At 39.7% G+C, this 27,434-nt stretch overlaps 1 protein-coding gene and 1 pseudogene across 2 annotated transcripts; one reads left to right on the forward strand and one right to left on the reverse strand.

The window, feature by feature from the left end:
- Positions 1–1,185: 1,185 nt before the first annotated feature.
- Positions 1,186–19,969, forward strand: LOC110720435 (annotated as a pseudogene).
- LOC110720436 (probable inactive tRNA-specific adenosine deaminase-like protein 3) lies at positions 19,584–27,297 on the reverse strand. Of its 2 annotated transcripts, XR_002511329.1 has the most exons (11): positions 26,653–27,297; positions 25,801–25,909; positions 25,521–25,572; positions 25,252–25,322; positions 23,812–23,933; positions 22,500–22,582; positions 22,271–22,370; positions 21,233–21,673; positions 20,948–21,054; positions 20,291–20,564; positions 19,584–19,751 (listed from the first exon to the last, which is right to left on the reverse strand). XR_002511329.1 is itself a non-coding variant. In XM_021899469.1 (10 exons), the coding sequence occupies exons 2-10, from the start codon at positions 25,871–25,873 to the stop codon at positions 20,378–20,380; spliced, it is 1,236 nt and encodes a 411-aa protein (XP_021755161.1). In that variant the 5' UTR covers positions 25,874–25,909; positions 26,653–27,297; the 3' UTR covers positions 19,999–20,377. The 2 variants fall into 2 exon arrangements, 1 of the variants encoding a protein (XP_021755161.1); XM_021899469.1 differs by lacking the exon at positions 19,584–19,751 and having other exon boundaries at positions 19,999–20,564.
- Positions 27,298–27,434: the final 137 nt, after the last annotated feature.

A 27,434-nucleotide genomic window follows, 5' to 3' on the forward strand; every position in this document is an offset into this window, starting at 1 on the left:
GCTCTATTGGCGGTCCACGGCATGAAAGGTTGATAAAAAAAAACTCTAAGGGGTTTCAATCTAAATTCAATTCGATATGTTTTCTTTAATTTAATGGGAATCTAAACAGGTTTTCCAAATTATCTTATAGGCGTGTTTTTTAATTACATATTCCCAATTAAACATGCAATATAGGTGATCAAAGCAATAGAATAAATTAAATAAATTTAATAAGAGTGCATAATGGAATTGGAAGCTAAGCAATGCTAATGCTATAGTAATTAGAGAACGAATTAAAAGCATCATAAACATGATACTAAATAATTATTAACAAAATCCTAAGCATGATACTAACAAGATTAATACAACACCTAAATATGATACTAATAGTAATTATTAGTTCCCTAAACATGATGCTAGCAAGAACATAACTCGTAGAATAAATTAAATGAAACAATAATTAAATCTAGTTACTTCGATTGTGAAACCTTACAATGCAACTATATCATGAATACAAGATTTTTAAAATTTAATAAAATATATAAATCAAAATTTGCTAAAACAAATTAAATTGAGTTTAGATAGAAACGAACCCTCAGAGTTTATCATCAACCTTTTCACGACGTGGAGGCGTGGACCGTTGATAGAGGTTTGGGTAAAGTATTGATGTCTAGGAACACTTGAAGGAGGAATTGTGAAAGATTTATGAGATAAGAGTTTAAGAGAAGAAGAATATGATAGAGAATGTGAGGAGAAAACAGTGCCCGTAACCCTAAAAAAGCTACAGTATATACAAGAATAAAACAGGGAAAAGATAAAAATTGTATGGATTTCTAAGCAAGAATCAAGTGTTCCTTTAATTTCTTTCAATACATACTTACTCGAACCAAATGGCGGTGAAAGGTTTTACTTATCATCAGGTTTCAGTCGGGGAGACATTTTTTGGTGTCTACAAACTAAATTAAAATTAATTTTTAAAGTCAAATGAGTTCAAATAAGTTTAGACAAATTCAAATTAGTAAAAAATCAGGTAAATAGAAATAGTATAAGTAGTTTACAAATAAGGTCAAAGTTTCGTCAAATTTAAAAATCAGATCAAGTAATCAGAACCTAGCCTTAAATGACATGTGAGCATGGATGTCAGCCATCTTAATTGATGTACATTATTTGGGGTGATACAACATGTGTATTGAATCCATCCAAAAATCAAAAACAATAAGAATGTCATGCTTCCTAGATATCTAAAAAATTAAATACAGTTGGACAATTTGATATCTAACTTGACATCTCTTAGATTTGTCTCCTTAACATATTCAAATTGAAACCTACCCACTAATTAAAAAATTTAGTACTTAAGGAAAGAAATCAAGCTAATCCTTAGGAAATAAATCAAACAAAAAAGGAAACAAATCAAGCTAAATGAATTATAAAATCAAGCCACATATGAGGGAGCAACAAATAAACAAAAAAACGATAGAAAAAAGAAATAAAGAAATCAAACAAAACTAGCTAGCATACCACATAATCTTTGCTTCATCATCAATATAAACCCCCAATACTATTCACTTACATTCACAAAAACAATATTCATTTCATCATTTCTCAAAGGCATGCACACTCTCATTTTTTTTTTCCTTTTCTTTTATTATTTATTTATTTATTTATTTATTTATAAAAAAAGCATTGTAACCATTGTTTGTTTTTCCATAAACTTGTAATATAGACGCTTACACCATCTGTCGAAAACTAATTGTCAGATTTGTCACATATTAGAACTATCATTATGTGACAATTAGTTTTGGATGGATCAGATTATATATTAAGTTTAGTTGTTGATTATATTTATTTGGTTTGTGTAGGTGTTAAAAAAGCTATCCGGAGATAGAAAAATGGAATTCAACTTTGTTTCAAAGGTGGCAATCTTTACTTTGGGGTTATTATGGGTACTAAATTTGGTGTTAAGAAAAGTTCATGGTTGGGTGCATGAATCAAAACTTGGGGATAGTTTGCCACCGGGTGACTTTGGCTTGCCTTTTATAGGCAATATGTGGTCTTTTCTGGCAGCTTTCAAATCCTCTAATCTAGATTCTTTTGTCAACACCTTTCTCGCCAAGTTACTATTTATCTATTCTCTTGTCAGTTTACTTATTTAAGCAAGTTATTACTTATTCTTATTTGATTGAAATTAATCATGCCATATTAGAGAAAAAAAATTCATATCAAACTAGGCTAGATCAGACTATCTTGTTTGTGTACGCTCAACTCTCTATAATTTTGTGTTAATAAAGAAAATTTGTAAAATTGTAATGTACTAGATGAAGCCCGTGCGATGCACGGTTTGTTAGTATTTTTTTTAAAAAATATTTTTCATATTTATGTGATTTTTGTTACTACATATTATATTAGCTTTAAAATATTAGATAAAGTTTCTAATCTCAAAAGATAATATTTTATATTTAATTAATTTAAACTTTAAAATTTCATTCGTCAATTTTGCTAACGTGGCATTTGAATTATTTAATTGTAAAATAAATTAAAAATCCCGTGCGATGCACGGTTTGTCAGTATTTTTATTTAAAAAATATTTTTCATATTTATGTGATTAAAATTGTTATTATATTAGTTTTAGAATATCAGATAAAATTCCTAATATCAAAAGATAATATATTGTATTTAATTAATTTAAACTTTAAAATTTCATTTGCTAATTTTGCTTACGTGGCATTTGAATTATTTAATTGTAAAAGAAATTAATAATCTCTTAATTAATTGGCTACTACTTAAATTCATAATCCTACATGGCGCGCTAAGAAAATTAAATCCTACGTGACTCTCTAAAAACTCGGGGAAAAACTCCCCTTTATATATATACTAGTTTAGTGCCCCGTGCGATGCCTTGGTCGTTTATTGAATTTTAGGATAAATTTATAATCTATGCGACGTTAAAATTTAAAATATATCATTGCTACAAAATTAGTTAGGAGTTTATGTGATTTTCTGACGATTTGCTATCTAGTAAGCATGTAATGACTAATAATAATGTTGGTGAAAATGTTTGCTTTCATACATTAAAAATAATTAAAAAAAAATAGCAAAAAATAAACTAAATAAAATAAATGTTCAAAGTATGTCGGATTGACCCGAACCCAAAACTTTGGGCAAGGGATGAACATTTCTTGACTCATAACCTGAAGTGACCAAATTCGAGATGTTTCATGATCCAACCCTAATTGACATGTATCCATTATATTAGATATTTTATTGATAATAAAACTCTAAATTAACAATTTTATCCTAAAATTCTATCCAAATAGAATTATAAACCAACTTCTATTTAAATCTATCCAATGTGGCGCGACACTTGGCGAAAAGTTAGAGCACCAAGTGTCGCAATGTCATGACCTGGCTAAAAGTTTAGCTTTATATATTAGTTATATGATTAGATTAGATTTGTGTTATTGCACATGGTACATTTAATTTTAGAAGACAATCTATTTATTCAACAAATGTTAGTAATTGTTTAATAATCAACTAGCCTTCTGTCCCGTGCAATGCACGGATTATTTATATGTATACAATATTAATTTTTATTTTATAGCATATTTTTATTGGAAAATAAATAGTTTATAAAAGGGTGAAAATTAAATGTAATTGTAGAAGACATTAAGTTGAGGGAAAGTGAACCAAACAACATTCATACATGTCGTATTGAATTAAAGCTAGTTTTTTTTTAAAAAAAAAATGGGAAAGGGGATTCATTAAATAAAATGTTAATTGAGGTGACATATGGCATTGCATTGGTGAAAAATAAAGTGTACATGTGGCATGATGGCATGATGGTTTGTGTTTTTAAATATTAGGTATAGATGTTTTTTTTGAAAGCTAATTGTTTTGGGTGTTTTTGTCCCTCGGGAGAGTTACAACACGAAGACTGATCCTGGGTGAGCTGTACCTGCAAAACAAACGGAGACACCAGTTGGGTGGTGCTCCGCCTCCGACGCACAAGTTAGAAACTTGAAGGGAGAAAAAGGTGCGGAAATTTAGGTGGGGATCTGCTCGGATTCCAAGCTCAGGATGTCTCTATCAAAGAGTAAAATGTGTAATAAATGGTAAAACCTTGTCCTCAAAATGAGGGACATCTCCCTATTTATAGGGTCTTTTGGAATTGTGCCCCTGATTAGGTTACTGAACCCTAATCATTGGTGGGCTGCGCCGTTTGGCGGCATTCTCGGGATTTGGGCATGAAGGCCGCCTTTTCCCTTAATTTCGGGAATGACACGTGTCGAGCAGGGATTGGTCCATTTTAGACCAATCTGGGGCTGACACGTGTCACCTTCTGATTGGGTCACGTGGCAGGGTAAAATTACCCTAAACATTTTGCCCCTCACAGATGTGACGTGGCACGCCACGTGGCATCTGTGACACATGTCACGCTCCGGCTGGCGGTAATTTTACCGTTACAGAGTAACCGTTCATCTTCCGGGTAAATTACGGAAATGCCCCCAAATTTACCCTCTATATATACCTGTTTTACCCTCATAATTTTGTACGTTTACAAAAAAATTCTAGAGAGAAACTTCGAGAGAGCAGAAGACATCCGTTTGAGTCAGGCGCGAGCAAGAAACTTTGTTCTTCCGCAACCCAGCCGGACCCGCCTTCCTTCAGATATCAAATCCAAAGGTATCGTCTCTGTCTCTCTCAGCTCTTTTCTTTTTTTTCACCGTTTGTACATATTTCTTGCAATAAATGGATGCATCACCAACACACACGGCACAACCTAGGTTAGAGTCTAGCCGGTCACCAGGGACGGCTGAGTCTAGGACTGGGAGTGCCGGCTCGGGGTGTTGGGACCACCCTTTGCCATGGATTCCGACCAGTTATGTGTCTGTGCAGGACACCATGGCTCGGACAATGCAGACGGCCACTGATCCGAATTATAGAAGCGAAGGCTCAGGCGGCCAAACGCCTGAGGGAGAATCGTCTGGTCAGGGAGACCAGACGGCTCTGGAGAGATCCCCTCCGCGCGCCCCTTCAACCCCTGCTGACTCTTTCTTGGAAGAGTGTGACCAAGGCGGCGACGAGGCCGCCTCTACCCCCATGGACCAAAGCGAGGGGGAGACGGAGAGCGACAGCTCCGCCTCTACCTTCGAGAGCAGCGATGACTTGCCCCCTCTTCCGGATAGCGAGGAGGAAGAAAGGAAAAAGTGGAATGAGAAGGACGATCCCTTCAGCATCCACGTCCCCTCCAAGGACCGAATCTAGATGGGGGAGAACTTAGAGAACTTTAAGAAAATGCACCCGCTTGGAGACGGGTATAAGATCCGGGTGCTGCCTGAGCTGGGCACCATCGCTTGGGGGGATGATCAAGAGAACGCCAACAGCTATTTTGGCTGTTATGAGGCGGCGTTCAAAGCCGGCCTTCGCTTCCCCCTTCACCAGGCGGTGAAGGCAATTTTGAGAGGCTACGACCTTGGGGTCTGGCAACTTACCCCCAACTCCTGGACCAACATTCTGGGGTATGTTGCCGCCTGCAAGTTCCAAGGGCTTAACCCCGGCTGGAAGGCCTTTGCAAGCATGCATTATCTCAGCAGAAGCCCAGGCGGCTGGAGGGCGTGGTATACTCTAACCACACAGCCGCAATACATGATGACCTTGGACAAGGTCTCCAAGTTCGATGGCTGGAAGCACAGGTTCTACCTGATGTCAGCCCCAACCAGATGGGAAAATTATGAATTCCGTCTGTACAATAAGAAGCCCGAATTGTTGGGCAGGAAGTGCGCTCTTCCCCGGATCCCAGAGGAAGACTTTGACAAAATAATCGAGGCAGACTTTTTCGGCCTCACAAACGCAACTCTGTCAACTGGGGAAACAATAAAAGTCCCTAAAAATTGGATTCCCAAGAGCGCCTGGTTCAGGGATGAATGTTTCCTAGCCGCCTGCGGGCTAGGGCACATTTTTAATAAACGTATGCGCCTGGGTTCACACCGTCTGTAGTATTTTTCTATCGGAATTGATTTATGATTCTGATCAATTTCTTTCTTTTTTGCAGAAGAAGCGCTAAACATATTGCAGTCGGAGAAAACTCCCAAGCGGTCTTCTGCGACCATCCGCAAAGATCTTGTGGAGAAAGCTGCGGCCGAGCTCAGGGCCAAGGTATTGAGCGCCTGACCCTTTCTTAAGTTTATTTTATAAACTGTCTTGCCCGGATATTAACCTTTACTTGTGTATTTTCACAGGGGGGAGAAGTTGGGAAATCGTTTGAGAAGAATCTCAAACGGGCTAGAGAGGAGGCCCCAGCCGTTCTCAATAAAATAAAAAAGTCTGCCTCTGCGTCAACTCCTGGCGCCTCAGCCGGGGCTAGGACGATGCGGATAGCGGGGCGACTCGAGAAGGTAGGCGGAAGCGTGTGCCTTGATCTTGTCAACCCCTTATCAGCAGCCGCGGGGTTCACCACGCCTGCAAGCGTTTCCCGCTTGGCCGGCTCTGAAGGTAAGAACCCTTTTGAATCCCCGCTTGAGCTGGGGTGGCCTTTACGGGTGAAATCCCACTCCCAACAGACGTCATCCTCAGACGGTCGGCAACAGATAGGTGTTGCCTTAGTTTCGCACTCATCACGTATTGATTGTGGTGCAGATCAATCTCCCCGCTGGCCAGACGTCCAGAAGCACGCCAAGGCCATGCTGGATGCCGTTCGGAAGAAGGATAAGGACAATATCCCTGGGATAGAGACATTCAATCTTGAACGCATTCTATCCCTTCTGGCTGAGGTAAGAAACTTGTCAATTCAATGTTATTTTTTCCAAGTAATTATCCCGCCTGTAATTCTTATACCGCCTGCTTTTGCAGGCCATGCTGCGGGTGGACGGGCTCAAACGTCCTTATTCCCGCAAACGGGAAGAGGTAAAAAGGGCCAAGAAGTCCGCCATAGACGCTGATAATATTTCTTTCCACTCAACTATCGTAAATGAACTTGAAACTAAAGCAATAATTATAACACAGGCGTCTAAAATCCAGCAGCTAGAGCTAGATCTGAAGGCGGCCGACCAGCGGGCAACGGATGTTGAGACGGCCAAGAAGGGGGCGGAGGAGGCCCAGAAGAAGGCAAACGAGAGCGCCAAGCAGGCTGATGAGGCGCTCAAGAAGGCCCAAGCGGACCTTGGCAAACTGAAAACAAAAGTTGAGAGGCTGGAGAAGGATGCTGCTTAAGCTCAGAAAAACTTTGCAGCAACCCTAGAGGCGGAGCAAAACCGCCTTGTTGCTGAGAGTGATGCTGACAACGACGCCCGTATGAAGATTGTTTGGGCTGCCTTGTACCCAGAAGCTGATTATAGCATCTGGGCAATGGCACACAGCTATGCCGAGTACGTGGTGTACTTGAGAGAGCAAGGTGAGCCAGAGCCTGCCTCCTTTGAAGCCTGGCACAGCAACAGTGAGCCATCCGCGCCTGAGCTTCCTGGTCCCGGCGAAGCGCACCAAATTCCCTCAGATGATGAGGAGAAGGGGGAGAACTAGGAGGCTCCGTCTGCAAGCCAGAAGTGACCCCTTAGCGGCAGTATGCCAGTCTTTGCTTTTTAATTTTTATTCAGCGGCTGTATGCCAAAACTTGCTTTTTCCGGCCAGCGTGCCGAGTATTTGTGTTTTTACCGGCTATGGAGCCGGGTTAATTAACAATTTCTTTCTCCCGGATGGGGTCCGGTTAACATTTGATCCATTACAACCGTTTGGTTGGATGGACTTTTATGAATTGCACTGACTAAGTCGGTTTTGATCATTTAACATTTGAATTTTTGTTTTTTGCAAATTTTAATTTTTGCCTAACTTATCAAAAGCATGCGGCAATTTCTTGCCTAACTAATCAGTAGTCCGGCTGTCCATGCCCCTGGACGGCTGTGTGATTGGTTTCAATTGGAGCTGGTTGATTGACTTGAAAACGTCTGATGCTGCAAAGAGCATGATATGTTTGTAAGTCAATCAATCACAGTAGTGCCCTAAACCAAGTGCACAGCCGTACACCAACAGGCGTTTCAGTCACTACACAGACGGGTTATGCCCGTCTTGGTAGAGATTTCATAGCCATTGAACTCTTGCCCCAATTGGGGTGAGGTGCAATTTTAAAATAAATAACCTATGTGAGAACTTCAGCCGGTTACCAACTGATGCCTATGGGCATCCGGTATTTAGGAACTTATTCGTTCTTCGTAGGTTATTTTAGTCAGACGGCTATGAGTTAACCAATTTGGTCGTTCAATTTTTGTCGTCTGCATGGATACGTAGAACCGACAGATAATCTGTTCTCTGCGACGATTGCACCCGGAGGGGTGTCGCCGGACGCCTTTGTCCATGTTGGGACAGGCGATTTTATAAAAATAGCAACCATCCGGCCATTTTAGCCTCTGGTCCTGTTTGAGACCGGTTGTGTAGCCACTAAACGTTTTTGTGCTTAGTTTCTTAATCAGTGTTGAATTTACACTAAGTATCGAACTTAGTTTTTTTAGCATACGAGTCTGTCTGGGTAATATCTAGACGGACAGACAAATATTTGATCATACTAAGTATCAAACTTAGTTAGATAAATGGAGAATCCGTCTGAGTATTACCTAGGCGGATAGTCAAGCAGTTGAATAAACAAAGTATCAAACTTAAATAAACAAGAGATCCGAGTATTACCCAGGCGGACTAACAAATGAAACCTTCACTAAGTATCGAACTTAGTTAGGTAAATGAGGAATCCGCTTGGATATTACCCGGATGGATAATCAAACGATAATTTTTCAAGCAAAGTCTGAATCTTCATTAACTGACTCACTGTTTACAAAAAGTTTACATTCTCAGAAGTAGTACTTTTTTAGATTGTCTACATTCCAAGTTCTAGGCAGGCGCCTGCCATCTGGAGTTTCCAGGCGGTAGGTGTCGTCCCTTACTTCTTCATAGATCCGGTAGGGGCCTTCCCAATTTGGGGTTAGCTTTCCCAACTCATTGGCCCTACCGGTTTCCTCCATTTTTTGTAACACTAAGTCGTCAACTTTCAAGGGACGCTTGTGTACTTTTTTGTTGTAGGCTCTCGTCATTCTCAGACGGTAAATCTCATGACGCAAGGCGGCATTGCCCCTGCGTTCTGGGAGTGAATGGCAGGCGCATTGCTTCCCAGTTTGCCTTTTCGTCATACAGCATGACTCTGAGAGTCGGCTCGTAATGTTCGATGGGCAAGACGGCTTCAGCACCGTAAACCATAAGAAATGGGGTTTCACCGGTTGCCCCTTTCGCTGTTGTCCGGATGGCCCACAGGACATGGATTAATTCTTCTGCCCATAAGCCACCAGCTCTTTCTATTTTCTTTTTAATGCCGTCTGAAATGAGTTTGTTGAAAGCTTCAACTTGGCCGTTTGCTTGGGGCCGGCCAACAGATGCGAAATAGCTTGAGATCCCCTGATCTCCCAACCAAGTTTTTAGCTGAGGCGTCTCAAACTGAGGACCATTATCAAAAACCATAGATATGGGTACCCCGTACCGGGTGATAATGTTCTTCCAGATGAAGGAAATTACGTCTGAGATCTTGATGTTTTTAACCGCCTCAGCCTCAACCCACTTGGTGAAGTAATCCACAGCCACTAAGATATAGCGCTTACCGCCTGGAGCAGGCGTGTAAGGACCTAGAATGTCCATGCCCCATTTTGCAAACGGGATTGGGCTGTGGATGGCCGTCAGACTAGTAGCCGGACGGTGAATGAGTTTGCCAAATTTTTGGCACTTGTCACATTTCTTCACCAACTCCTTGGCGTCCGCCTCAAGAGTGGGCCAAAATTAATGTCATCTGGCTCTGACGGCTAGGGACCTGCCGCCTATGTGAGAGGCTCAGAATCCCGAGTGCAAGTCTTCGAGAATTTCTTTCCCCTTTTCTGGGGTGACACACTTCAACAAAGGCTTCAGAAGCCCCGCCTTGAAGAGTTCTCCATTTTTCAACTCGAATCTTGCAGCTCGCTTTTTCAGGACGGCTGCTTCCTGTGGCGAATCAGGAAGTGTGCCGTCTGAGAGATAGGCCCGGATGCCATCCATCCAGGTAGAGCTTCGGTCCAGAATTCCAACGGGATCCTCATAGATGCTTCTCTTTTCAAGAACTTCCCAGAAGACTGACCGAGGCGTATCATGGCAGGCAGAAGATGCCAGCTTTGACAATGCATCTGCCTTGTTGTTTTCCGACCTAGGCACCTGATTCAGCCGGAATTCCTCAAGTGCCTTGGTCTCTTCTTTGACTTCCTGAAGATATTTAATCATAGCCGGATGGGTAGCCTCATAACTTCCCTCATACTGGCTAACAACCAATTGAGAATTAGAGTAGACGTCAATTTTCATGGCCCCTGCCGCCTTACACATGCGTATGCCGGCTAGCAGGGCTTCATATTCCGCCTCATTGTTAGAGGCCTGAAACTTGAAGCGTAGTGCATATTCAAATTTGTCTCCTTCAGGAGACTCATAAATTACGCCTGCACCACAGCCGTTCTTTGTAGAGATCCCGTCTACGTACACTTTCCAAACCTGATCAAGATTATCCGGAGCCACCGGACGAGTCATTTCCACAATGAAGTCGGCAAACGCCTGACCTTTCACTGCCTTTCTTGGTTCGTAAGTGATTTCAAGGCTTTGCATTTCAATAGCCCATTTCAACATTCTCCCGGATGAGTCCAAGGTAGACATTGGCCGCTTGAGTGGCTGGTCCGTGTAAATCACCACCGGATGTGCCAAAAAGTAAGGCTTCAATTTTTTGAATGCCATATACAAAGCGAGGCCAAAATTTTTAACCATGGGGTACCGGAGTTCAGCATTTTTAAGAACATGGCTAATGAAGTAAACCGGGAACTGCACGTCGTCTCGCTCAGCAAGGAGAACGGCACTGAGGGCATGGTCTGAGACGGCTAAATACATGTACAACGTCTCCCTAAGCAAAGGACTGACCAACCTAGGCAGAGAATGTAAATGCTCTTTCAACCTCTGGAACGCCGCCTCAGCATCATCCCCCCATTCAAATCTGGTCTTCTTCCTGATTGCTTGAAAGAAGTAGAGGCATTTGTCACCTGACCGGCTGAGGAACCTCCCCAGGGCGGCCAGACAACCGGTGAGTCTCTGAACTTCCTTAACAGAGCGGGGTGACTTCATGTCAATCACCGCCTGTATCTTTTCGGGGTTAGCCTCTATCCCCCTTTGATCAATCAGGAATCCGAGAAACTTCCCAGACTCAACACCGAAGACGCATTTCTTAAGATTTAACATAACCTTATGCCGCCTGAGGGTGGTGAATGTTTCTCGGAGATCAGCAAGGTGATCCGTCTGTAGCTTGGATTTGACTATCATGTCATCAATGTACGCCTCCACATTCCTCCCAATCTGATTAATGAAGACCATATTAATCATCCGTTGGAAAGTGGCAGGCGCATTTTTCAAGCCAAACGGCATCACAGTATAACAGAATAGCCCCTGATCAGTGACGAAGGCCTTCTTCTCTTGATCTTTCTTCCACAGGGGTATCTGATGGAAGCCGGAGTAGGCATCCATAAAACTCATCAAGGCATGACCGGTTGTAGAATCGACCAGACTGTCGATCTTTGGAAGCGGATAACTGTCCTTTGGACACGCCTTGTTGAGGTCTGTGTAATCAACACACATGCGCCAGGTCCCATTCGGTTTCTTCACAAGGACGACATTGGCCACCTAGTCGGGGAAATTACAAGGCCGAATGAACCTGGCGTCTAGTAGCTTTTTTACTTCGGCAGCTGCCGCCTGACTTCTTTCCTCACCGTGGTTTCTTTTCTTTTGCCGGATAGGCTTCTTTTTGGGGTCCACGGCGAGTTTGTGGACAGCAAGATTTGGGCTGACGCCTGGCATCTCTTCCACTTCAAAGGCAAAAATGTCTTTGAATTCTTTCAGCAGAAGGTGCAAGCTTGCACCCAAGGTAGCATGAGCAACCGTCCCAACCTTAACAGTGCGTTCTGGACGGCTATCGTCCAGTACGAGATCAATGCTTTCTCCAGCCGGTTGGGGACGGAGCTCATCTGACCGTTCACCGGTCAGTGATTGCTATTTTTTCACTTTTTTCACCTCCACCAGCAGAGGAGCTTTTCTTTTCTTTCCGGCTGCTGATGGGGCAGGAGCTGGATCGGCATCCTTGACGTTGTCAAGGTCTATTGGTTCCTGACCGCCTGAGGCCACGGTATCTCGGACGGCTGAGAGATAACATTCTCGGGCCGTCTTCTGATCCCCATTCAAGGAACCAACAGAGTCGTCATCCCTCTCATACTTGATGAGCATGAGGGAAGGGATGATTACTGCCTTGGCTACGTTGAGAGTTGGCCTACCAAGAATGATGTTATAGGCGGTCAACTCCTCAACGACCAAGAATCTGACGACAATATGTCGTCCCTGGCCTTTCTCTCCCAGCCGGATGGGTAAGTCAATTCTCCCGGCTGGGTAGACCATCCCACCCCCAAAACCAACCAAAGGGTGGGTGACCGGATGCATGCTGCTGACGTTGTATTTCAGCTTTTGCAGGCACCGGAGACTGATGATGTCTGATGAGCTGTCGGTGTCTATAAGGATCCGTCCAACCAGCTTATTGGCAACCTTACATTCAATGACCACCGGGTCATCATGCGGGCGGCGAACGCTGCCCCTATCCTTCTCAGTGATCAAGACGTCTGGGAAGGAGGAGCTGGCTTCCGTCTGCTCATCATCATCTTTGTCCATCTTTCGAAGATGGCTCTTGGTGCCCCGGATGGTAGGGCCACCACATGAGAATCCGCCTGCTATAGTGAAGACCGGCTCTTTATCGGTATCCGAGCTACTAGCAGGCTGGGGGGTAGTCTTAGAGGACTGACCCTTGTTTTTCTTTTTTTGCCCCGGCTGGGGACTTAGAAATGTAGGACTTCAACAGCCCTTTGTTAGCCAGACGGTCCAACGTACGCTGAAGACTGAAGCAGTCGTTGGTGTCATGGCCGACCTCCTCATGGAACTGACAGAATTTATTCTTGTTCCGTGTCTGAACAGAACTCTTCATAGGATTCGGCTTCTCAATGGACAGCCGGTCCTTTACCTCCATGAAGATGGAGTTGCAGTCTTTATTAAACTCGTACCTGGGGACGTACGGTTTAAATTCTTTCTTTTTCTTCTGGGACGGCTGGTCAGAGTCATTAACCGCCCAGACTTCTTTTCTTTTCTTGCTCTCTTCTTTGTTTTTAGTCGGCTGAGCTGACCGGCTGTCTTTCTGTTTGTCAGACTTCTTGGAGTCCGACTGGCTACCAGGCGAGCAGAGGTCGGTAGCTTGAATGTAGCTTTCCGCCTCCCTCAGGGCCGCCTGTAGGGTGAAAGCCTCTTTTCTGACTAGGTCGAACTTAAAGGTCGACCCGTCTCTCAGACCTTTAAAAAAGTCTGTAAAAGCTACCTCATCAGACAGTCCCTGAATCTGAATTCTGATCAGGTTGAACCGCCTGACATATGAGCGCAGCCCTTCTCTCTCTCCCTGCTTAACAGTGCTCAAATCAAGGCTTGTTTTCTTAGCAGGGATGTTCATTGAGAAGTTGGAAGCAAACAGGAAGGCAAGCTTCCTGAAGTTGTCTATGGACCCGGCTGGCAGGTTGTCAAACCATTGTTAGGCAATGCCCTTCAATGTAGCCGAAAAGCATCGACACCAAGTGGCATCATCCAACCCCTGCAGATACATGAGGTTGGTGTAAGCCATGAGGTGGTCTTCCGGATTGGTGGTACCATCATAGGTACCAACCAACACATTCTTAACCTTGGTCGGCTGAGCCGCCTCGATTATCTCCCGAGTGAACGCAGAAGGTTGTTCACCCAGGCGCAGCAGGCGAAGCTGCCAGTCCAATGGCTGGACATTTGGATATGCCGCCTGACCCCCAAAGAAGGTCGGTTGCATGAAGTGAGGAGGATACTGTTCGTAAGCCTGAGTAGGCACGTACGGGATAGCTCCAATCATATGAGGGCCAGAATGGACGGTATTACCGCCTGTCTGGATCTCATGCAAGGAGGGTGCACTCCCTGCAGAGATGTTGTTGAAGCTGTCTGGAAAGTTCGACGTTGAAGCCGACTCAGACAGCGATTGATTTCTCTTCCGGTTGATGATCTCCCGGGCATCGAGAGTTGATTTTTTACTTCTCACCGGCTAATGAGGCCGGCGAGGGTTATTGGTGTTCCCCCCAGGAAGGAGAATTTTCGACCAATCGATGGTCCCGGTTGCCTTCTCCTTTGGGTGAGGAGTGGGCTGCCGGTTTCTGACTGACTTCCCCTTCTCTGGAGGAGTCTTCTTCACCGACTGACCTTTACTTGGGCCAGCCTGGCTTTTGGTGATCAGCTTTGTAATTTCACCCTTGAAACTCGTCATGAACCTCATGAGTTCGTCTCGGGTGATAGGGGCCGATCCAGCTGCCGTTTGGGTTGCCCCTTCCGGCTGCCCAGTAGGTCTGCTCGGACCCGCCTGGGAGGCGCCCCGCTCCAGAGTCTCTCTGGGCCGGATGCGCTTGACTATGAGAGAGTCGTCTTCGGCTGTGGAGGTTTCGACCAGAGGATCCTCATCCTCCTCATGGTCTGTAAAGACTTTTGGGTCTTCGCCCAGACGGTTAGGGGGTGGTACAGACTCTTGAACCATCTTCGAGGTACTCTACCCACAAACGGCGCCAAATGTTTTGGGTGTTTTTGTCCCTCGGGAGAGTTACAACACGAAGACTGATCCTGGGTGAGCTGTACCTGCAAAACAAACGGAGACACCAGTTGGGTGGTGCTCCGCCTCCGACGCACAAGTTAGAAACTTGAAGGGAGAAAAAGGTGCGGAAATTTAGGTGGGGATCTGCTCGGATTCCAAGCTCAAGATGTCTCTATCAAAGAGTAAAATGTGTAATAAATGGTAAAACCTTGTCCTCAAAATGAGGGACATCTCCCTATTTATAGTGTCTTTGGGAATTGTGCCCCTGATTAGGTTACTGAACCCTAATCATTGGTGGGCTGCGCCGTTTGGCGGCATTCTCGGGATTTGGGCCTGAAGGCCGCCTTTTCCCTTAATTTCGGGAATGACACGTGTCGAGCAGGGATTGGTCCATTTTAGACCAATCTGGGGATGACATGTGTCACCTTCTGATTGGGCCACGTGGCAGGGTAAAATTACCCTAAACACTAATAATCAATGTTTAGTAGGTAGTCTTTTTTATTTTTTTATTTTTAAATATTTTTGTTAATACCAATTACCAATCTTTGCAAATTGAAAAAAAAAAAATAATTGATTGTTAAATAAAAAAGTTTATATAAGAGGTAGAAGTCAAGAAGGTGGGTGGACCAGCCCAGTGGCCCACTTATGACTTTGATTTTCGTTTTTATGGGCTCACAGGAACCTAGACCGGCCATTGGTGACTCTATTTAGAAGTAGCAAACGGGTTATTTGGGTCGGATACGGTCAAGTCAATTTCAGGTTAGGTAACAATCGGGTTGTGCTTGGGTTAGTTCGGGTCGGGTCAATTCAAGTTTCGGCCAGCTTGGGTTGGATTAATTTTGGGTCAAGTGTGTTCAGGTTAAAATCGGATCATTAATTTTGTGTTGTTAAGGTGAATTAAGCTCAAATCAATAGTTCAATTTGGTTTGTGAGTTTAATTATAATTGAGGATTTTAGTCATTTTTGGCACCAAACATTTTTAATTCGGGTATTTGTTAATTTAGTTCAGAATAATTCAGATATCGGGTCTCTGTTCAGGTACAACAATTCAGGTTAAAATCATATCGGGTCAATTTTAGGCCGGGTCAACTTCGAGTTGTGCACAATCGTGTCGGGTCATTTTGGGTATAGGGTCAACTCTACTTTCGGGTAGGGTTAGGTATATTTCGGGGTTTGGATCAATTTTCGGGTCACGTGATGGGTCAGGGTTGCCAGGTCTAACTCTATGGATGCAAAAGGAATTACTCGAATTTGCTGACTTAATTTATTTATTTTATTTTTCAAAGAAAAATATACAAAGGTTAAGGGAGTCTTCCCTCATGATTGAAATTTGCTCACACAGTGGTTAAGTTTTTGGTTTTTTTTTTTTTTTTTTTGAAAGAATATTGTGGTTAAGTTGATAATTTAAGTGTACACCATCGATTTACTAGCTAATAATAAATAAGAAATAAAAGAAAAATAGACAACCTTTAAATAAAATTGCGGAAGCATACACTTAAATCGGAGGTATTACCGCCACACTCAACAACCTGTCGAGTGTTAAGGCTTACAAAAATCCCAATAATTACAACCCAATAAACTAGGTGAGCTATTTATACAACTTTATAAACTCATGACATCACACTAATCGAAACACTTGAGCTCCTTTAGCTACGACCAATTGATCAACCTACTTAGAAAATCTTGACTGCTCACCATTAAGGACAAATTCCAAAATAGATCGTTGCAGGGCCACCATAAGAAAAAGACATGGCCGCAAATACAAATAGCACAATAAAACAACACACACGTCAGCAAAAAGCTGAGTAATCACCACATATCAGAATATAGAGCATAATATAATAATTAACATTATTAGATCAATTAAACAATGTAGTTCGAAACTACATTACACATTGTACTCTGAAGATAACTTTTGTCAAACTCAACCTCGAATAATAGTACGAACCTTTACTCAACTCATAACCAATAAGTGTGTCATGCTCGTTGTTCTATACCTAGCCTTGGACATGGGTAATTCGAATAAAACCAACAAGTATAAAAACTTGAATACTCCCAATAACTAGAAAACACCTTGAACCAGACTACATACGGGTCAATTCCCACTGTAGGGGACCATAGAAAAATAGATAATAAAGATTGTACCTCATTCTTAACTCATGATTATTACCCTCTTACCAACAAGCCAAGGACTAAGTTATATAACGCCGAGCCTCAAACCAAGATCAAAATAATAATTCTCAACCTTTTGATCTCACACATTGATCAAATAATTATTCATAAACAATCTCAACAATGGCACATGTTCCCAAATAACATAACAATTCAATTCAAAAATATCTCAACTCTTAGGGAAATAATACTAGCACCCAAAAATAATTGTTTCTCAACCCAAAAATAATACTCTGCACTAACAACCCTAAATCCTCAAAACAATACTCTCTATAACAACAACATTAAAACCCTAGCAATAATTGAACAGTCAATATATACAACAAAAATAAATAATATGATACTCAAATCTAATTAAATCATATAAAACCATAATAATTAATCATATATACAAAGAGTACAAATAATAAATCATATCACACATAACATTACGAAAATACAAACATCTAAAAAATATAGTGTGATTACACATAATAAATAATACAATCAAACATCTCCAAATTGATAAAGTGTGAGAACCTTTCGACAAATCGCACATGATATATAATACAAGGGACGAACTAGGTGGACAACTTTGCAATTCACGGTTTTAATCCCACAAACAATTCGGTACAGCTTCTCTCATGATGCAATTAACATATAAATCAAGTAATATGATGGTGGAGATTATAGAATACAACGAAACATTAAAGAAGAGTCAAATTGGGTTTATTGATTTATGCATGAAAGTTGCGCACAACCTAGAAGGAAAAGCAGCTGCTCTTTTTTTTTTATATATAATAAAAATATCTTTTACGGGTTAAGAATAGTTTATATACGATTAAAATTAGAGAGTCCTATTTAAATTAAAATAAGGTTTTAAACCTTTCCGAACTCTAAAATAAAAATATGAGATTAGAAAAGTTTTTTAATAAATAAAAAATAACTATTTTTTTTGTTAAAAAAAATATATAATATAAAATCATAAAATATTCGGGTATTACAATAAGATCATTCTATTTTATTTTAATTTATTTTACTTATACATTTTAACATTTAATTATATGTTTGGATGTGCAGATTTGGCAAAACAGGAATTTACAAAGCCTTCATGTTTGGGAGTCCAAGCATAATTGTGACTACACCTGATATATGCAGAAAAGTCCTGATTGATGATGAACATTTCAAGCCTGGCTGGCCAATGTCAACTGAGGAGTTGATCGGTCGGAATTCCTTCATTGTTATCCCCTCCGAAGATCACAAGCGTCTTAGGAAATTAACTGCCGCTCCTATAAATGGACATGCAGCACTGTCAAACTACATAGAGTACATAGAAGATATCTCGAAAACTACTTTGGATAAGTTGAGCAAAATGGGAGAAATCGAGTTTCTTAATCAACTTCGAAAGTTAACTTTTCGTATCATCATGTACATCTTTCTCAGTTCAGAGAGCGAGTCTATCTTGGAGGCTTTAGAAAAGGAGTACACACACTTAACCATGGCCTTCGCGCCATGGCAATTAATATCCCTGGATTTGCATACCATAGTGCACTTAAGGTATTATTGGAAAATTTGTTTGTGTTTGCAACATTTCAATATGCTTGCTTTAGTCATCAATTTCTTTCCATCTAATGTATATATGATCATGGATGAAAATTTTCACTAGGCTCGGAAGAATCTCATGGCAGTGTTACAAGCAATAATAGATGAACGAAGGGCAGTGAGGAGAGACGGTGTTGCTATCAAAGCCAAGAGAGATATGATGGATGAATTACTTGAAGTTAGAGATGAAAATGGGAGAAAATTGAGTGATGAAGAGATTATAGATCTTTTGATCATGTATTTAAATGCAGGACATGAATCATCTGCTCATACCATTATGTGGGCTACTGTCTTAGTACAGCAGAACCCTGAAATTTTTCAGAAAGCCAAGGTACTAAAACACTTCAAATCGTGCACTTCATCCTATGATTAATCAAATATGAGTCTGGTTTCAAAAAAAAAAAAAAAAAATCAAATATGAGTCAGTTTTTCCACGTTTGTAACTTAACTGCTTAGATAACACTCACAATTCTATGCTTCACCAAATCGTCGAATTTCAGGCAGAGCAGGAAGAGATTATAAAGAACAGATCAGCAGGACAGAAAGGACTGACTCTGAAAGAAACCTGAAAAATGCCTTATTTGTCTCAGGTAAGTACAAAGTACTCTGGTCAAAAAAATAAAAAAATTTCTAAGTACTAACTTTCTCCTCACATCCCACCTTATCTTTGAGTTTGCATTCTTCGTTGAACTAACCATTTCTTCTATGAAATTAAGGTTGTAGATGAAACACTCAGGCAATATTGGACTGCATGATAAATGGTTAGATACACATTCAAAACACATTTAACTTGTATATATATTTAAAAAAAAAAAAAAGAAAAAAGAAAAAAAAAAACTAACAAAAGAAAGTTTTACAGGTTATACTATCCCAAAAGGATGGAAAGTGTTGATATGGTTTAGGACTTGCCATTTAGATCCCAAAGTTTGGCCCGAGCCTATAAAGTTCAATCCCTCCAGATGGGATGTAAGTTAAACTAAATCTCTTCTCATAACAAAAACTTAACGTACAAAAACTAAATACTTCGTTTATGTTGTAGGACGTTGTTCCAAAACTAGGGACTTTCCTTCCCTTTGGTGCTGGGAGCAGACTGTGTCCTGGGAACGATCTCGCCAAACTCGAATTTTCAATTTTTCTCCACTATTTTCTCCTTGGTTACAGGTAATTTAAAATATTTTTGAAGTTTTTTTTTCACCTGGAATCATGCACTAGGCTTAAAATTTTGTGGCAAAATTGTGGTGCAGGTTGGAGAGGAGCAATCCCGAGTGCCCAGTGCAGTTCTTGCCCCATAGAAGACCAAAAGATGCCTGCTTAGCTAGAGTAAAAAAAAAATATGAGCTTCTTTCATTTAAGTTCTGCCAAAATAAAGCAAGTTCTTGTAACGTTTATTTGAGACTGATGTGTAGGCTTCAACATGTTTACTGTTTTATTTTCGGATTTGAACATTTTGGTAATAGTAATATCATGCTATCTCTCCTTAAGGGGGAAAAAAAAAAAAAAAAAAAAGTAGGTCACAATTAAAATTTTGTTGTCTAATCTTAACAACTACCACCATTTCTACCTTTACAGTATAAAAATGATAATCATATAAAGATCTTAGAAATGGTGTTTCTCCCCAATAAAATCTCTGTATAGATTAAACTCTAACCGTCCCGAGTGAGGGAGCTGACACAAATCAAATTACTAAGAGCCAATTCTATAATCCATATAAAAAAAACAGTTCCCGAAAAGTCTAAAATACAACAATCTGTTAAATGATAACCGAGCAGAAGTATTATATATGTATGATCACCATTTTCCTCATCCCTCCCTATGAGAAAGAGCTGTTAGATGATGGCATTGAATGGAGCATACCTAAGGACGTTAAGCTGGATGACAATGTCTATTTGTCTAATGATCAATCTCAGATGCAGGCATTTCCTTTTTTTTCTCAGCATCTCTCTACTGTTGTTGATCCTCCAAAACTGGCAGATCTTTATCATGCAGTATAACTCGGAAAACTGCATAGTGATGATTCAAACTTTTCTCACCCTGTAGTCTGTATACAGTGCCCAAAGCACCCGCATTTGGATTTGGAAAAGCATAGAATATACGCCTTATTCTTTGATGAACAAGAGCCATGGCACACCTGAAATTCAATGGTTCAGTCCATGTCATAACTAAATATGCATGTACCCTTTTCCTAAATCCTAATTCCCTACCTTATTTCTTTTCTGCCAACACATTATTCAATCAAGGAAATTATGGTTTGAAAATCTTTCCTCACATAGGCTTATATAACAGGATCAATAAATTTTTCAAGATCAAAACAGATGCATCAAAAGGTCTAATGCGACAAAATCATGTAATTATATAAAATTGCCAGACTTAAAAAAATCACACATCAAACCAAAAGTTCTCGTGGATATGATGATAAAAATTTTGATTACTTTACATATAAACAATCCCCTACTCCTTCTACATTCTCTTCTCAAAAAAGGTTATTTAAGAAGATACTTTTGCAGGACTTACATTGCACATGGCTCCCAAGCAAGATATATATCATAACCTGTACACAGGTAAGGTCTTTCTGATTTGGAAAGAAAACCATCAGCTGGAACATCAACACCACTCTTCACCTGATATACAGAATGTTTCAGATTAAAGAAAGACTGAGCAATTCTCTCATAACTGATTCGTAAATAGAACAATCACATAACATGCAATCAAATTCATGTCAGGCAAGTCTACTGAGCACTGCACCGAAAAATATTGTTTGAGATTAACTCGATAGTAAACAAAAATATAATAACTCACATTTGCTAAATTAGTCTTCTGTCGCTTGACTGGCAATCCTACAGCCGAAGTCACATTAGGACTCAACTGAACAGATTCCTCATTAGCTTCTCCTATAGTTGGGAACAAACGTCTATCCCTTGCTGCAGAATATTCAATGGCTACCATAGCAGCATGTCGCAAGGGGTGCCAAAAGCAAGACCTTGATGACGACAGATTTTGCTGTGTCCACTGCCATGGGTTCAAACAAGAAATGCTGCTGCATGATGTTTTGGAAACATTAAAAGACCCATTCAATGATGATGATCCATTAGCATAAGTATGAGATGTTGAGGCTTCATCCACATCTAGGGATTGTGCTTCATGGCCATCAAGACGCATGTTCCATGAAGAGATTTCATCACAAGCACTAGTAATTACTTGATTTGAGGATGGATCCACAATAACCGCAGCATTGACAAACTGCCTTGTACAAAAATAATGGTTCATAGTTACAAAACAACATTATACAGCATCTGCAGCCTTCAGACACAAACAATCCAACCCTTGGAGATATAATGATATATTTTACCTTCCTGCCACAAGATTGCACCATCATGATAACCTTACAATTTCTTGAGCTAATATCTAATAATCATTTAATATTAATCTGAATCCATTTATTTAGTTGAAACTGTAGAAATTGAAACTAGGAGTGATAAGGTATGCATATGTTTTCACATTACATAGCACTTCACTGCTAAAGTATATTGCAAGATGGTTTTTCACACAGAAGGGTATCAATCTGGGAAAAGGATGACAAAACTGAGCTAGTCACCTAAAAGCTAGAAGTTGCTGATTGGACAGGTAATGTTAACGTACGAATATTTTTCTGATTTTTAAGTACTGACTCAAGAAAATGCAAACAACAAATTGACATACGTCAATATGCCTAGGTTTATGTAAGAAAGGTTAACAAATTTCAATTAAGAGTGCTGAAGTTTCAGCAGTTTCAGCCACTAAAACCAACGTTCTTCAAGAAATAAGAGCTCAGTTGATTTATCGGGGAAGTAACCGTACCTGATTGCCAGCAGATTTTGCCAACTTAAGTGCAAAATTCATGTAGTTAAATATTCTAGTTGAGTTTTCTTCACTAAAGCCAGTGATGCCCTCAATGTTGCTGTATTGTGGATGACAAAAGCAAGTAAGTGAATTACAAAGGGACTGGATAACAGAAATTAAACTTATAAAGTACAAGTTTTTTTAAAAAAAAAATTCAGGCACTTGATAAGGATGTCTGGCATCTTACTATGTTGGAGGATGAAATGATGTGGGCCATAATTTGCATTGTTCTTCCCACTCTTCTTTAGTTGTCGCAGCATATTTGCAAACCTACAAATTCAAGGGAAAAAAAATGAAACTGCAAAACTCTCCCAACTTAGATTGCAACATGGTAGCAATACCAGAGCAAAGAAAATTTCAATGCTTGCATACACACCCCAAGGTCACCACCCCTACTCCACTCCCCCAGCCAGCCCAACAAAAGGATAACCAGATAGGAGGAGGGAACAACGGTCTTCATGCACCTTTAACGTGGTAGATGTGAACCAGATAGCTAGGACGGAGAATATCTAAGTGTTGAAGGATGACACAGAGTAACCAGTAACCTAAAATTATCTGCATTCTCAGGACATATATGTTAGGTAATCAACTAAAATCAACTAATGGTTGATTCAGTTGGTTTGGCTGACCAGCTGGTATAGTAAGTTTGTATTCCCTACTCCATTTGTTCCTTAATGAAGACCCCATTCCTCCTAAAAGTCTTGTCCCATTAACTAGTCCATTTCTCATTTAGCGAAGAGTCCATCATCCATTAGTTCTTAGTCAATTCACTTTTAATCATCAAAAACCCCTATCTCACTACCTTCTTTTTCTTAAACAATGCTCCACTAAAATTCCTCACCTAAAAACCTGTGCCCAAGAGATTTGGGGTCTTTAATGAGGGACACAGGGGGCATTAATGAAGAGGCTTGGTGAAATTAATTGGTGTTATACTCTAAGCTATTTATGAGCAAATTAATCAACTTTTAGGCAAATTCCCAAAGCCAGTGAGAAAAAATTGCTCCAATATTTTTTTATTAGGGCTTTTTCACTACTTACAGTTTTCTTTAACTATCATAACTTTCATGCGTAACACTTAAGCAATTACTCCGTAATAAAGTTATAGCAAAGCATTAGAGAAATCTTTATAAAAAAATAATAATAATAATAATAATTTAAAAAAAAAAAAAAAAAAAAAAAACCTCAACATTCCTGGTATTTTGATAAATAAGCTAACCACGTGGAATAAGAGGGCATCCTCCTAGATTGGCTGAAGCAATATGTACCATTGACTAAATAGATATAATAAGCTGGCTTGATGCATAATTTCTGACAATTTTTATTATTTTTCAAACTTCATCTCCTACTTCGGCTAAATTGATGTTAACAAACCATTTTTCTTCTAAGATCGTCACCAAAGATTATACCACCAAAGTAAACAGTAATTTTGTTAATAATTAATAAGCTTATTCTTCAAACTAACTACTATGGAGAAATGGAGTGATAATTTTATTACCCACTTGAGTAACAAAGGGACTCAACTGGTAACAATTGGTCAGCTCTCGCAAGTCCATGGGCATGCAACCCAGCTCGGTTCCATCCTCACCAGTTAGACATAAAATCACGGACAATTGAGTTTCCCCTGTCATAACATAAAAAAGACCAAATAAGCATAATGCCTAGATAATGGCAATTGGAGGAGATTGGGTTCTTTATTCAAACAGTGCTTAAGAGTATATATTATGACTACACTAGTACTTAAGTAAATTAATGTAAAAAGAATTGACTCCAATCTGTTGCTAACCCCTAACCCCGTTGCTAACTGCTAAGAATTAACTAAGCTTAGACACCATTGATGGCAGAAAAAAAAAAAAGAAAAGAAAAGAAGGTAATTATGATTTACAAAGCTGGATAGCTGGAGATTAAAAAACATAAAGTATATTGAAGCATCTGAGAAGCTTAATATTCTCCCATTTAGCTCTAAGCTAACTAAAAGTCTGCATAATATTCAACACAATCTTCTCTTTTTTTTTTGAAACACACGATCTTCTCTATTTAATATGCTCTATAAAAAGAATTAGAGAGCTTTTCCTTTAACAAACTACCTATCTTATAACTAGTTGATTATAATTCCTCCAACTAAAGTACCTCTCCTCCCCCTTTGTATTGATGCTTCACACCTGACCTTGCCAGCCCAACCTAACCCAATCAATGCCTATTGTTGGGCCCGGGTCACCCACCTTGACGGGTTGCACACACACTCTACTCCATATTAGTACGATATTGTCTGCTTTGGGCCTAGCCCGCATGGATTTGTTTTAGGGCACCTTCCCAAAAGGCCTCATACTAATGGAGTGTGCACTCACTTATAAGGAGCTATTCACCTCCTTACTCCTTTCATGTGGGACTTGGGATGAACAACCCCATCACTTATGATGGAGGAAGCTATTTTCTTTCTTTTTTCCTTTCTCTCTACACAATAGATCTTTCAGCAATAATGCTTCCACAAAAATCAACATCATTAAGAAGGCAAACTGGAAAAGTATGAGTTATTTTCCACTAAGTTCATATACTACGTAATTAGGTTAACCTATGAGTGCATCTTTTAGCTGACACATAACAAGAGAGCATAAATTTATGATTCATAATAAAAATTTTGTTCATCCGAAGTCTCACAACAGAAATTTGAAGATAAACCAGAACATAGGAATGAGCTACAGTTGGTATGATAACAGCTAGATGTTATGCTGATATCCCCTTCCATCATACGATTACAAGTGAAATAGCTTCTTTTTTTTTTTTTTTTTCTCACAGACCCTATATTTCAAGAGCCACATGGTTAAAATACAGTCCACAAAATAATGGAAAACCTCGTCAAAGATTCACAGAACTCTGGTTTGAAGAAACAAACACCCAAATGTAAAAAGCAAGCAAGAGTGGAAAACAACAAGAAAACCTACCATCTTTACAACTCTTACGCACTCGTTTCACATGTCGAAGATTCTCCAATGGGGCAATTTTATTCAATTTCCTACACATTGAAATAGTAGCATGGAATTTGAGAGGAAATATATAGGAATGGAAATTCACTCAGATTGATTTTGAGATAGAACTGTACAAGTCACAGGAAGTACCAACTATAAATTATGAAAATTTGGTGTCCCCACATAAGATTGGATAAAAATTCTCCTCGTTATAATAATAAGAAAGACGAAGAATCATAGTATACCTGACTAAAGTGTTGGCAAGTTTTGGATCTATATCTGATGCAAAGACATCAACTGGGTAACAAAATAGTACAAAAATGCACAATCAATAGACTAAGAAAAAAATAGAAACTGCAGGAGAAGCAACAACAAAGTAAAACTAAGTATAAATTCCACAATCTATGAGACATTAAGTTCTCAAACTCAAAGAGAACCAAGCATAGGACTCTTGACCATTATTACTCCTTCCTTAATCCTTATTAAATATCAAAAGAAGGCGGGTAATCGAGAGGGAAAACAAACCTGTAGATTGTTGGGTGGGTAAGAAAGGTGACTTTGCCGGGATATGGATGATATCCCAATTACTATTGACCATCCTATCAAACAAAATCGACTCTTTGAGCTTTAAATCCTGTCAGAGTCATAGATTGGATACAGCAGGAATTTGTCACAGAAATTCAGGGTTGAACAAGAATTGAATGAAACAATGCAAATATGCAGTGCACTAATTAAAGCAACTTATTTGAGCAGAATTACTTGATCTATCAACAACAATTTTTCTATTCCAATGGTAAACTACATGGTTGCAATTTTAATTAATTTGCAAGCAACTCCATTTTGTAAACCACTGGAGATGCTAATGCTCCAAATTTTTTAAAAAAATTCATCTTCTATTCTTCTCCATATGCGTTTCAATGACGAGAATTAAATTGCAGAGTCACTCTCAAATCAAAAAATTCCCACAATATTTGTTTATTGTTAATCCTCCCTACTCTTAAACATTGACTCATTGAGTACAAAGCTAATCCTCCAAAAAGGAGTCCATTGTTAATAAGGTAAGTAATATTCGAATTTCATCAATCACAATTTTTGTCATTTTGTATTAAAAACTTGAATCTTTACTGTAAGTTTTTGTTTTTATCTTTATTTTCATACATAATTTGCAGCAATTGAAGAAAGGAGAAAAGATTGTTATTTACCCAAATTTTCAATTTTCAATGCACTAATTAAACAATAAACAAGTTCCCAAAACAATTATTCATACATCATAAAAAAATAAAAAATAAAAAAACAGCCAAAACCCTAAATTTCAACACCAAAAATTTGCAACAAATGTATAAAATTTGAAACATATATATGAACAGTACTACTTACCGGTGTCTTTCGCACAACTGAAGCGGGCCAAATAGGAGAATGGGATGAAGAACTAAGAAGCAGAAATACCTTCAACAATGGCGGAAGAACAAGAATGGATTTAGAAGAGCAAATAAAAATGGAGGGAGAGACTGAAGTAGGAAAAAACCGTGGAAATGGAAGCGAGGTGAATACTGAATACTGACTAAACCAGAAATGACTATTATGCCCATGTGCATAGATCTATAATCTGTCCTGAATCCTGATTGGGTCGGGTCTATTTCAAATACTCGTAAATTATTATGCGATTTTTTTTTTTTTAATTTTTTTGTAAATTACAGCTCCAAAATGTACATAAGAGGTTTTTCAATGCGGCACGGTTACTTGTATTTTAGGGTTACTTGTATTTTGAGGTTACTTGTATGGGTTACTTGTATGGTATTACTTATATTATGAGGTTACTTGTATTGGATAATTGTATCGTGGGGTTACTTGTATGTGTTACTTGTATTCTGAGTAACTCCAGACCAAAATCTCATACCAAACCAATAATACCCTACAAGTAACCCCTGGTCAAAACCAATAACAGTCATATAAGTAACCCTAGAATACAAGTAACACCTGACAAAACCAGTAACACCCTACAAGTAACCCCGACCAAAACCAGTAACACCCATACAAGTAACCCTAGAATACAAGTAACACCTGACAAAACCAGTAACACCCTACAAGTAACCCCGACCAAAACCAGTAATACCCATACAAGTAACCCCATAATACAAGTAACACCTACAAGTAACCCC

The sequence above is a fragment of the Chenopodium quinoa genome, unplaced genomic scaffold (genome assembly GCF_001683475.1).
Source record: "Chenopodium quinoa cultivar QQ74 unplaced genomic scaffold, ASM168347v1, whole genome shotgun sequence".
Classification (NCBI taxonomy): Eukaryota; Viridiplantae; Streptophyta; class Magnoliopsida; order Caryophyllales; family Amaranthaceae; genus Chenopodium; species Chenopodium quinoa.